The sequence below is a fragment of the Erythrolamprus reginae genome, chromosome 3 (assembly GCF_031021105.1).
Source record: "Erythrolamprus reginae isolate rEryReg1 chromosome 3, rEryReg1.hap1, whole genome shotgun sequence".
Lineage (NCBI taxonomy): Eukaryota > Metazoa > Chordata > Lepidosauria > Squamata > Dipsadidae > Erythrolamprus > Erythrolamprus reginae.
In genome coordinates this window covers 248114515-248127810 of record NC_091952.1, presented here as the reverse complement: position 1 = coordinate 248127810, position 13296 = coordinate 248114515, and the positions used below count along the sequence as shown (strand labels likewise).

The window sequence follows — 13296 nt, the reverse complement described above, 5'->3', positions numbered from 1 at the left end:
ACAGAGCTCTGATGGCTGCCCTCTTATGCCCCCCACTACCACCCCGATCACACATCTACATACCTAACAGCTGTTCTGCCTGACTGGCTCGGCAATGCGTAATAGTCCAAGGAAAAGAAATCAAACACACACATGCTCTGCTAATCAGCAAACTTGTATTAGAGAAACAAAAATGGCTTACTCAAAAACAGTTCTTAATGTCCGAAAACAATGCAAGGCTTACTTCAGCCGCATACAAAAAACACAGGGAAAAACAAAAAAAGACAACCTGGAATGAGCAAAGACGTTTCAGGAGTCCTTTTGAATCTTTGAAGCAAACAGCAAGTCCCAGAGTTTTCACCTCCCACTTGTCTGAAAAAGCTGGGTTGAAAACTCCATCGGCACAGAAACTTTGAAGCAGGAACCACAAAACAACACAGATAAACAGCCACAGTTTGCCTTGGCCCTTGTTCCCTTTTATCCCTTTAGCCCTCATTAAGGGAACCACACCCAGCCCTCAGTATAAGAACCACACCCAGCCCAGGTGCTCCTATAATGATTTGTAATACTACTTAAAGCGATCCCTTCTTTGCATAGCTCTTCAGCTACGTAGATCAATATATTGATCTGCAGAAGAACCCAAGGAGGAAAGACTGTCTGAGGGACTGCAGGCCAAATCCCCTGGGCTGTCTGCTGAATCCTGCGTCCCAGTGGCCTCGTCCTCCTGGCTGTCTGCCACATCTTCCTGGCTGTCAGCCAGGCTTTCACATTCACTTAGTGCCGCGTCTCTCCCATCTGTGAGAGCAACGGCTGGCCCAGGCCCAAACACAACAACAGCCAGCCTTGCAATTATGGCTATTCGCAGCATCCCATGGTTGTGTAATTGGGTTTCACAATGGTTTTGGCAAAAAACCCTTCTTTTCCATGGTGGGGTGGAGCTAGCATTCAGAATAGGTTGTCCTCATCCAATCACACTAGAAACAGTGCAGAGAAGAACGACAAAGATGATTAGGGGACTAGAGGCTAAAACATATGAAGAACGGTTGCAGGAATTGGGCATGGCTAGTTTAATGAAAAGAAGGACCATGGAAGACATGATAGCAGTGTTCCAATATCTTAGGGGCTACCACAAAGAAGGAGTCAAGCTATTCTCCAAAGCACTGGGTGGAAGCTGAACAAGGAGAGAAGCAACTTACAACTAAGGAGAAATTTCCTGACAGTTAGAACAATTAATCCCTGGAACAGCTTGCCTCTACAAGTTGTGAATGTTCCAACACTGGAAGTTTTTAAGCAGGTGTTGGATAACCATCTGTCTGAAGTAGTGTAGGGTTCCCTGCCTAAGCAGAGGGTTGGACTACAAGACCTCCAAGGTCCCTTCCAACTCTGTTGTTCTTATTATTATTATTTATCACAATGAGGAGTCTGTCAATCTTCTTTTGGACGGAGGCAATCCATTTTGAATGCTAGCTCCACCCCATGAGAAGAGGCTGATTGGGTAAGACCAACGCCCCTTTGCTTCCAGTTGTTGGCAAAAGCAGCCCTTAGCTACCCCTAGCTTCGCTTAATACCCATGCTGTTTGTTTTAACAACCGTCACAAAACAATTCATAAAATTATTATTATTATTATTATTATTATTATTATTATTATTATTATTATTAATTAGATTTGTATACCGCCCCTCTCCGTAGACTCGGGCGGCTCACAGCAATAGTAAAAACAATATACAGTAACAAATAATAATAATTTTTAAAAAACTAAAAAAAAACCCTTATTTAAAAATAAAACATACACACAAACATACCATGCATAAAATATATAGGCCAGGGGAGATGTTTCAATTCCCCCATGCCTGGCAGCAGAGGTGGGTCTTCAGAAGTTTACAAAAGGCAAGGACGGTGGGGGCAATCCTAATCTCCGGGGGGAGATGGCTCCAAAGGGTCGGGGCCGCTACAGAGAAGGCTCTTCCCCTGGGTCCCGCCAGACGACATTGTTTAGTCGATGGTACCTGGAGAAGGCCAACTCTGTGGGATCTAACTGTTCGCTGGGATTCGTGTGGCAAATTGGGTCAGTTGCATGGTTGGCTCGATTTACGATCACCACGAAGGGCCAAGCTCCATTATAGCTGTAACTCGAGGACTACCTGTATATATACCTGCATGAGCGGAGGTGGCGCAGTGGGTAGAGTGCAGTACTGCAGGCCACTAAAGCTGACCACTAAATCTGCAGGTCAGCGGTTCAAATCTCATCACCGGCTCTAGGTTGACTCAGCCTTCTATCCTTCCGAGGTGGGTCAAATGAGGACCCGGATTGTGGGGGCAATATGCTGGATCTGTCAAAAAGTGCTATTGCTAACATATTGTAAGCCGCCCTGAGTCTAAGGAGAAGGGAGGCATAAAAAATTGAATAAATAAAATAACTAAATATGCACTCTTGTAATGATAGGTTATGTTCTTACATTTGGTTAATCTCAGAGTTGGCCTTCTCCGGGTCCCGTCGACTAAACAATGTCGTTTGGCGGGACTCAGGCGAAGAGCCTTCTCTGTGGCGGCCCCGACCCTCTGGAACCAGCTCCCCCCAGAGATCAGAACTGCCCCCACCCTCCTTGCCTTTCGTAAAGTTCTTAAGACCCATCTCTGCCGTCAGGCATGGGGGAACTGAGACATGTCCCCCGGGCCTATACAGTTTATACATGGTATGTTTGTGTGTATGTTTGCTTTTAATAATGGGGTTTTTAGTGTTTTTTAAATTATTAGATTTGTTCCTACATTGTCTTTGTTATTGTTGTGAGCCGCCCCGAGTCTATTTATTTATTTATTTATTTATTCATTCATTCATTCATTCATTCATTCATTCATTTATTGGATTTGTATGCCGCCCCTCTCCGTAGACTCGGGGCAGCTAACAACAATGAGTCTATGGAGAGGGGTGGCATACAAATCTAATAAATAATAATAATAATAATAATAATAATAATAATAATAATAATAATAATAATAATAAATCTCGCTCACCGAGTCTGAATAATGCATCTTTCTCTTCTGGCCAATTATACCGTCCCATCTGGGTTTTTAGGCCTTTTGCAGTTGTTAACAAGCTGTTTATTTGGAATTCCCATCCCTCCCGGAAATCCTGGGTGAAGCCTTGAACAAATGTTAGCAGCTCGCGGAGACTATTGAAGCTCATAAATATTTGGTTAGCGAAGCTGCCTTTGCTTGGGTGTTTACCGTTTGAGAAGGCTTCCTGCCAGAACCCATGCAGACAACCCCCCCCCCCCAATTTCTGCACCAATAGCCCAAGCGGTCTCTAATTTGTCACTCAAAAGAGGGGAGAAAACAGCGTAATACACAAATGGATTGACCAATGCTGGAAAAACCATCAATTAATGAGGCTCTTTCAATGAAGTTCGGATCTTACCTGGGGAAAAGAAAACCCACGAAAGGAATACTCCTTAAAAAATTCAACAACCAGCAGTCAAAACAATCAATATTTTATTGTTTTCTGAAAATGTCTTACCTGAAGGCTAGTGCTTACCTTTTTTTTTGCTTTCCCCCCCGTTTCTTGTCTGCTCCTTCCTTCCTTCCTTCCTTCCTTCCTTCCTTCCTTCCCTCCTTCCCTCCCTCCCTGCTTCCTTCCTTCTCTCGCTCCCTCCCTCCTTCCTTTTTTCCCTCCCTCACTCCTTCCTTCCCTCCCTCCTTTCTTCTCTCCCTCCCTTGCTCCTTCCTTCTCTCCCTCCCTCCCTTCTTCCTTCCCTCCTTCCTTCCCTCCCTTTCTTCTTCCTTCCTTCCCTCCCTCCTTCCTTCTCTCCTTCCCTTGCTCCTTCCTTCTCTCCCTCCCTCTCTCCTTCCTTTTTCCCCTCCCTCACTCCTTCCTTCCCTCCCTCCTTTCTTCTCTCCCTCCCTTGCTCCTTCCTTCTCTCCCTCCCTCCCTTCTTCCTTCCCTCCTTCCTTCCTTCCCTCCCTTTTTCCTTCCTTCCCTCCCTCCTTCCTTCTCTACTTCCCTCGCTCCTTCCTTCTCTCCCTCCCTCTCTTCTTCCTTCCCTCCCTCCCTCCCTCCTTCCTTCCTTCCTTCCTTCCTTCCTTCCCCCCACCTTCCCTCCCGATGGAAGAGGTGCCTATGCACACCATTTCCAAGATTGTTGGCAGGAAAGTTCAGCTCAAAGGACTTATCGGAAAACGAGCTGTGAAATGCCCTCACTGCAATTTTTATTTCATGAAGAATGGATCGGATCTCCAGCGTCACATTTGGGCTCATGAAGGTAAATGGGGTGTAGCAAGGACCTGTATGTTCCTAATTGCAGTAATTTGCCAGTGAGGAGGGGGGGGGAACCCTCAATTCAGGAAGGCAAAAACCTGGGAACCAAATATGACATCTTCTGATACAATGAGCTGTTCTTATTTCAGCCCTTTTATTAAAAGTCCTTCTTCAGCACCAATACTGAAATGATAAATAAAATCATATCAAATGCTGCCTCTGTCATAAAAGCCTGCTGGGTGATTACTGACCAATCATCAAGAGATGGTGAGTTCTAATCTCACTTTAGGAAAGAAAGCAAGTTGGGTGACTTGGGGCCGATCACCAGGAGATAGTGAGTTCTAATCCCACCATAAGAAAGAAAGATGACCAGGTGACTTTGGGCCGATCACCAGGAGATGGTGAGTTCTAATCCCACCATAAGAAAGAAAGATGACCAGGTGACTTTGGGCCGATCACCAGGAGATGGTGAGTTCTAATCCCACCATAAGAAAGAAAGATGACCAGGTGACTTTGGGCCAATCACCAGGAGATGGTGAGTTCTAATCCCACCATAAGAAAGAAAGATGACCAGGTGACTTTGGGCCAATCACCAGGAGATGGTGAGTTCTAATCCCACCATAAGAAAGAAAGATGACCAGGTGACTTTGGGCCAATCACCAGGAGTCGGAGAATTCTAGTCTTGTCTCAGACATAAAAGCCAACTGGGTGACTTTGGGCGGTAAAGTGCTACGTTCCAATAGCGATTTTCGGGATGCCTGCTCAGCTGCGCACCTCTGACACACGCCCGCATGCCTCCACATGAGATTTGGCTTCTGCACATGTGCAGCAAGTGAAATCTTATGGGAAGATGCTTGCACGAGCAAGACTTTGGCAGTTTTCACTGATTTTTTTGCTTCTGTGCATGCATGGCAGCAAAAAATATCAGCAAAATCACCAAAATTGTGCTCACACATGCATCTTCACACAACATTTTGCTTGCTGCGCATGTGCAGAAGCCAAATCTTGTGCCAACGCGTATGCACACCAGCTCACAATGGGTGGGGAGGGCACACTTTTCTTATCTAGAAAGGTTCTTAAGTAGAGGCGTTCTTAGGTAGAGGTACCACTCTACTATTTCATATACAGTGGAACCTCGGCTAACGACCACAATCCGTTATGGAAAGTTGGTCGTTACCCAAAATGTATCGATTTTCCCCATAAGAAATAAAAGAAATGGATTTAATTGGTTCCCAGCCCCTGTTGACTCGCTATTTCAGTTATTTCTTATGGGGAAAATTGATCCCTCGTTTATCGCGAGTGTTCTGTTCCAGGACCACCCACGATAAAGGATTTTTTTTTTCTCCCCCCCACCAATTGTCCCTCACTTCCCCCCCTTTACCTCTTTACCTCTTGTTTCTCTGCCTTTGTCTCCTCGCCAGAGGAGCAGGAAAGCTTCGCTTTGGCTATGACGAGGCAGGCACTGAGCTAGCTGGTCCCGGTGGCGGCAGCTCCGGTGGCTTCCCTTCGAGGAACAGCAGGACCAGGAACGTCATGTCCATGCTCCAGGCCCCCGCCCCTGGCATTGTCCTTGAAGAGAAGCCGCCGGAGTCACCTCAGCAGTTGCCGCCGCTACCATCGCCACTGTCCTCAAAGAGAAGCCACCGTTGGGACCAGCTAACTCAGCGCCTGCCTTGTCATAGCCAAAGCGACCCTTTGCTGCTCTCCTGGCGAGGAGATGAAAGCAGAGAGACAAGAGGTAAATAGGTAAGGAGAGGGGGAGGAGTGAGGGACAATGGGTGTAACATTTCGAAGAACAACCAAAAATTTATGTGGCTGTTCGGTGTCCAAATCTTTGTTCGGTATCTGGTGCAAAATTTTAACGAAATTTTTGGTTGTTATTCGAAATGTTCGTTATCCAAGGCGTTCGCTAACCGAGGTTCCACTGTACTTGAAACAAATTATAGCCTGGTGCATAATTAATACAATATAAGTATGGTGACTTTAATGCTAATATAATGCTAATATCTGTATATACTATTATTAATTTAATTTTCTTTGATTTTCTTCTGTACTTACTGTTGTGTTGTTGTTTTTTAAAGTGGAAAACTAATAAAACCATTAAATAAGGATTTTTAAAATTATTTTAAATACTAGATTTGTTATATGTTGTTTCATTATTGTTGTTAGCCGCCCCGAGTCTACGGAGAGGGGCGGCATACAAATCTAATAAATTAAATAAATGAATGAATGAATGAATAAATAAATAAAATTAAAAAAAAGAAAACATTTTCTCTCCCTATAGGCATCAAGCCATTCAAATGTTCTCTGTGCGAATACGCTACTCGGAGCAAAAGCAACCTCAAAGCTCACATGAACCGCCACAGCACCGAGAAGACGCACCTGTGCGACAGGTGCGGGAAGAAGTTCAAATCGAAAGGCACCTTGAAGAGCCATAAACTCCTTCACACCACTGATGGTGAGTAGCTGTGGGGTCAGGTTTGGAAACGTTGTTCCAGATGGCGAACGAAGCTGTAACTGGAGGATGCAAGTAGAAAGAGACCACCCGGGCTGCCTTTAGTCTTATTTAGCACAGTGTTTTTCAACCAGTGTGCCGTGGCACACTAGTGTGCCGCGAGACACGGTCAGGTGTGCCGCGAAGAAGGAAGCTCAGGTTCCGGTCTCACAACTTTTTCCTGAGAGAAAGAGAGAAAGAAAGAGTGAGAGAAAGAAAGCAAGAAAGGAAAGAGAGAAAGAGAGAGAGAAAGCAAGAGAGAGAGAAAGAGAGAAAGCAAGAGTGAGAGAGAGAAAGAAAGCAAGAGAGATAGAAAGAAAGAAAGAGAAAGAGAGAAAAAAGGAGAGGAAGGGAGAGAGAGAGAGAGAAATGAGCAAAGAGGGGAGGAAAAAAGAGAAATGAGGAAATGATTGAGACAGAGAATGAGAGGAAAGAGAGAGAAACAAAAGAGAGAGAGAGAGAGAAGTGACTCTTGATTTAAAACATATGATAAAAAGCACCCAAAAAATAAGAGAGAAAACCCCCCAGCCCTCACCTGTTTTTGGAAATGGTTCAAGAGTATGTATACACACACACACACGCAAGAGGGGGAGGAGACAGGGATGGAAAAAGAGAGGAGAGTGTCTTAGAGTGTCGTTTTGTGTCCTTTTGGTTGGTGGTGTGCCCCAGGATTTTGTAAATGTAAAAAATGTGCCGCGGCTCAAAAAAGGTTGAAAATCACTGATTTAGCAGATGGACCGATGCTTAGGACCAACCGCGGAAGAGTACTTCAAGGGACAAATGTTCTCAGTAGGACATTCCTGTCATTCTTCTGACTTGTAGGAAAGGTCCCTGTGCTATGCTGGCAGTTTCACAGAAAACTTTTGTGACAATATCCATGCACCACTTTTAGAATTTGACTGCAACAGGCGGTTTCTGATATGTTCCAGAGCAGAGGTCTTCAAACATGGCAACTTTAAGACTTGTGGACTTCAACTCCCAGAATTCTCCAGCCAGCAGCAATTGAAGTACACAAGTCCTAAAGTTATTCGTTTGTTTGTTTTGTCAAGTACGTATTGGTGGTAAACAAAGTCTTCGGAGAGGGGCGGCATACAAATCTAAGTAATAAATAAAAAATAAATAATAATATTTGTATACGTGATACTAATTAATTAATTAACTAATGCAGTTCACATGTCAATTCATTTAATGGCTGACACACAACTTTAACCACCTTAATTCCAGGCTCAATTAACAATAGTAAGTCAAGGACCATCTGAACTGGTGTCTTTCATAACCGCTCCCTTCATTATTCTGAATCAGAAAAGTGTTCCAATATAATACCTCCTTACCTGAGCTCATTAAGGCTCATGGCAACTTTTCATCAAAATCTGACTATTTCTTTCTTCACAAAAATAGAGAATATTTAAACCAGGTTTTCTTTTGGTGTTTTTGGTATTGCATAATAGGAAAACTGTCATCTTCTCCACAAGCTTCTCCCAACTTTCTGCAGCAAGTTCAATTTTAGGAACTCAGTTTTCTTCGCATTAGTAGAAATCTGCCTTTTTTTCCCCTTCTTGCACGTTGGAGTATATCCTCCCGGTTTTTGACAGCTCTTTCTGAAAGGATTTCAAACAGCATTTCTTCGTCCCGGTTCTATAGGAAGAGTGGGAGTAGAACAGATCGTTGTGTGGGTTTAAATATGCTCTCTAAATATTATACCATCACTTTTTTTTTGCAAAAAATAAAATAACATGGAGAAAATGAGGGAAGAGAGAAAAATGTACTTTGTGTATAGAATTCTTTATTGGCAAAGTGTGATTGGACACACAGGGAATTTGTCTTTGGGACATATGCTCTCAGTGTACCAAAGAATTGTCCTTGGTTCTGCCTCCCAAGGACAATTCCATCTGTCCGTCCATAACCCTGGGGGGGGGGGAATTATTGACCCCCTCAGAGAGGGTCCGCAACTTGGGCGTCCTCCTCGACCCACAGCTCACATTAGAGAAACATCTTTCAGCTGTGGCGAGGGGGGCGTTTGCCCACGTTCGCCTGGTGCAGCAGTTGCGGCCCTATCTGGACCGTGACTCACTGCTCACAGTCACTCATGCCCTCATCACCTCGAGGCTCGACTACTGTAACGCTCTCTACATGGGGCTACCTTTGAAAAGTGTTCGGAAACTTCAGATCGTGCAGAATGCAGCTGCGAGAGCAGTCATGGGCTTCCCTAGGTATGCCCATGTTACACCAACACTCCGCAGCCTGCATTGGTTGCTGATCAATTTCCGGTCACAATTCAAAGTGTTGGTTATGACCTATAAAGCCCTTCATGGCATCGGACCAGAATATCTCTGTGACCGCCTTCTGCCGCACGAATCCCAGCGACCGGTTAGGTCCCACAGAGTTGGCCTTCTCCGGGTCCTGTCGACTAAACAATGTCATTTGGCGGGACCCAGGAGAAGAGCCTTCTCTGTGGCGGCTCCGACCCTCTGGAAACAGCTCCCCCCAGATATCAGAGTTGCCCCCACCCTCCTTGCCTTTCGCAAGCCCCTTAAAACCCACCTCGTCAGGCATGGGGGAATTGAAATTTTTCCCTTCCCCTTAGGCTTATAGAATTTATACATGGTATGCTTGTATGTATGTTTGGTCTCTTAAATTGGGGTTTTTTAGATTATTTTTAATGTTAGATTTGTTACATTGTCTTCTTTATTGTTGTTAGCCGCCCCGAGTCTTCGGAGAGGGGCGGCATACAAATCTAATAAATAAATAAAATAAATAAAAATAAAAAGAAGTCAAGATACTTTACATTAGTCAATAATCATAATGTACAGCATTTAACTATTGGCATAAGGTACAAATAAGCAATCAGGAAACAATATTAATATAAATCATAAGGATATAAACAACAAGTTACAGTCATAAGTGGGCGAAAAGAAGAGTGAGAAGACTAATACAGTAGTAGAATAGAATAGAATAGAATTTTTATTGGCCAAGTGTGATTGGACACACAAGGAATTTGTCTTGGTGAATATGCTCTCAGCGTACATAAAATAAAATATACATTTGTCAAGAATAGTAATAGTAATGCAGCCTTAGTGAATAGTTTGACAGTGGTGAGGGAATTATTTGTTTAGCAGAGTGATGGCATTCAGGAAGAAACTGTTCTGGAGTCTGGTTGTCTTGGTGTGCAGTGTTCTATAGTGACGTTTTGAGGGTAGGAGTTGAAACAATGTATGTCCAGATGTGATCGGTCAGTAAATATTTTCATGGCCCTTTTTTTGACTCATGCAATATACAGGTCCTCAATGGGAGGCAAGTTAGCAGTAATTGTTTTTTCTGCAGTTCTGATTATCCTCTGAAGTCTGTGTGTTGCAGAACCAAACCTGACAGTTACTGAGGTGCAGATGATAGACTCAATAATTCTTCTGTAGAAGTGTATCAGCAGCTGTAGTTAAAAGAAAAATCAGTTCTTAGACGAGTGGAATTGATTAAATAACAATGGCAATAGCACTTATATACTGCTTTACAGTGCTTTTACAGCCCTCTCTAAGCCGTTTACACAATCAGCCTATTGCCCACTAACAATCTGGGTCCACATTTTACCCACCTTGGAAGGATAGAAGGCTAATCAACCTTGAACCAGTGAGATTTGAACTGCCGAACTGCAACTAGCAGTCATCTGAAGTAGCCTGCGGTAATGCACTGTAACCACTGCACATCTCGGCTTTATCAACTTGATTTAATTGTTTCCACTCATGCAGGAACTGTCCCCCCCCCACCCGGTTTTATCCAAGTATAACAAGTAGTCCTTGATTTACTACAACTGAGCCCAGAATTTTTTTCACTTATCCTTTATATTTCTCACTTTATTGAGACCCGGCGTTAGCGCATGTATGTCCCCAGTAATGGGCAGCCAAAATTTTTACTGCGACACCGTGGGTGTGGCTTATTTTGTGGGTGTGACTTAATGGTCATGTGACTGGTGGGAGTGGCTTGAACGATCATCATCGTTCAAGTGAACTGTTAAGTCCTCGACTTACAACCTCACCAGTGTTGCTCGCTGGGGTGACAATTTGCTTCGTGTTTCCTGCACTTTCCTTCCTGTGTCGCCCCCCCCCCCCCCCAAACTCCTCAGGCTCAGTAACTAGGCAAACGGGTGCTGCCAGAAGCATAAATGCTGCCTGCACTGCTTTCACCCACAACTTCTGCTTGCACCTCAGGTGGGAGGTGGCCGTGTGAGGCTGGAGGGAAGCCAGGCAGGAGAGAGGGAAGCTCGTCCGAGGCCAGGAAGGAGGAAAGAGGAAAAAAGCAAGGAGTGCAGACACAGCAGCAGCAGGGGGAAAAAAAGGAGAGCCGAGCCGAGACCAGTACTGTGGTACCTCGACATACGAGTTTAATTCGTACCAGACCCGAGCTTGTATGTCGATCAATTCGCATCTCGAACGAATGCCTTTAGACTTTGCTTTTCGCGCCGAGATAACTGGAAACATGGAATTCTTGCGCCACCTTGTGGATGCTCGGCTCCTATCCCGAATTTGAGCTCGGGTGTTGAACAGAAATTTTGCTCGCATCTCGGCTCGTAACTTGGAATATTCGCATGTGGAGCAGCTCGTATCTAGAGGTACTACTGTAATCCAGGAAGTGACAGCCGCCGATCAGCTGGAGCTGTGCACACATCTTCATTTCCGCCAGTGGAACTGCGTTCCACCCCATCCTGCCTGCTGCCCACCCCTGTGTGTCCCCTCGCGAGATTTTGCTTCCTGCTCATGTACAGAAGCAGAATCTCGTTCAGATATACATGCGCACACAGCTCCATTTTTGCTACCAGCACGATGGTGTCACCGTACCGGTAAGAACCCGCGACTGCTTTGAGCCTCTATTTATGTTTGAGAGAAGTTGCTCCTCCACAGTCGAAGTTCACTTCCGTTTATTTACGTTATTTCCCCATTTGGATCTGAATGTCTCCGCTTTCTGTTTCAGGAAAACAGTTCAAGTGCACGGTGTGTGATTATACAGCGGCCCAAAAGCCACAGCTGCTGAGGCACATGGAACAACACACTTCGTTCAAGGTAAGAAGCCTGCCACTGGGCCTTGTTTTATGAATGTCAAAAAGAGGATAAACCAGCACCTAAAAAACAATAACTTATTGGACCCAAGTCAGCATGGCTTTACTGAAGGCAAATCATGTCACACTAATCTCATTGATTTCTTTGACTATGTCACAAAGGTGTTGGATCAAGGTGGTGCCGTGGATATTGCCTACCTGGACTTCAGCAAAGCCTTTGATACGGTTCCACATAAAGAGCTGATAGATTGGACTTAATCCCTGGTTTTCAAGCTGGCTGAAGCGTAGATATCAGAGAGTTATTGTTAATGGCGAGTATTCTGAGCAGAGACAGGTTACAAGCGGTGTGCCACAAAGGTCTGTTCTGGGTCCTATTCTTTTTAATATGTTTGTGAGTGACATAGGGGAAGGCTTGGTAGGGAAGGTTTGCCTATTTGCCGATGACTCTAAAGTGTGCAATAGGGTTGATATTCCTGGAGGGGTCTGTAATATGGTAAATGATTTAGCTTTACTAGATAAATGGTCAAAGCAATGGAAACTGCAGTTTAATGTTTCCAAATGTAAAATAATGCACTTGGGGGAAAGGAATCCTCAATCTGAGTATTGTATTGGCAGTTCTGTGTTAGCAAAAACTTCAGAAGGGAAGGATTTAGGGGTAGTGATTTCTGACAGTCTCAAAATGGGTGAACAGTGTGGTCGGTCGGGCGGAAAAGCAAGTAGGATGCTTGGCTGCATAGCTAGAAGAGGGAGATTGTGATCCTGCTATATAGAGCACTGGTGAGATCACATTTGGAATACTGTGTTCAGTTCTGGAGACCTCACCTTCAAAAATATATTGACAAAATTGAACGGGTCCAAAGACGGGCTACAAGAATGGTGGAAAGTCTTAAGCATAAAACGTATCAGGAAAGACTTAATGAACTCAATCTGTATAGTCTGGAGGACAGAAGGGAAAGGGGGGACATGATCGAAACATTTAAATACGTTAAAGGGTTAAATAAGGTTCAGGAGGGAAGTGTTTTTAATAGGAAAGTGAACACAAGAACAAGGGGACACAATCTGAAGTTAGTTGGAGGAAAGATCAAAAGCAACGTGAGAAAATATTATTTTACTGAAAGAGTAGTAGATCCTTGGAACAAACTTCCTGCAGACGTGGTTGGTAAATCCACAGTAACTGAATTTAAACATGTCTGGGATAAACATAGATCCATCGTAAGATAAAATAAAGGAAATAGTATAAGGGCAGACTAGATGGATCATGAGGTCTTTTTCTGCCGTCAGTCTTCTATATTTCTATTAATGTGATTCATTGAATTGCTTCTCTACCTGACAGCCTACAGTTTCAGCATTACAATTTAACAGCCTCTAAATCAGTCCTAGAAATGAAGCAGAATGGTTTTAACTTTTAGCCACTTGGATGGAATGAAGTAGGAATTTACATTCTTTCATTTTGAAGCAGTCCTCCACTTACAACTGTAATGGACCCGCCTATTATGATTTATTATTAGAAAGTGGGTTGCCATGTG

At 44.1% G+C, this 13296-nt stretch overlaps 1 protein-coding gene across 1 annotated transcript in view; it reads left to right on the top strand.

Moving 5' to 3' along the window:
- Positions 1-13296, top strand: part of ZFAT (zinc finger and AT-hook domain containing) — a 168644-nt gene that overhangs the window by 84973 nt on the left and 70375 nt on the right. The window contains exons 9-11 of the mRNA XM_070748331.1: positions 4087-4236; positions 6517-6690; positions 11686-11774. Coding sequence (XP_070604432.1) covers positions 4087-4236; positions 6517-6690; positions 11686-11774 — 413 coding nt within the window. The remainder of the gene's footprint in view (positions 1-4086; positions 4237-6516; positions 6691-11685; positions 11775-13296) is intronic.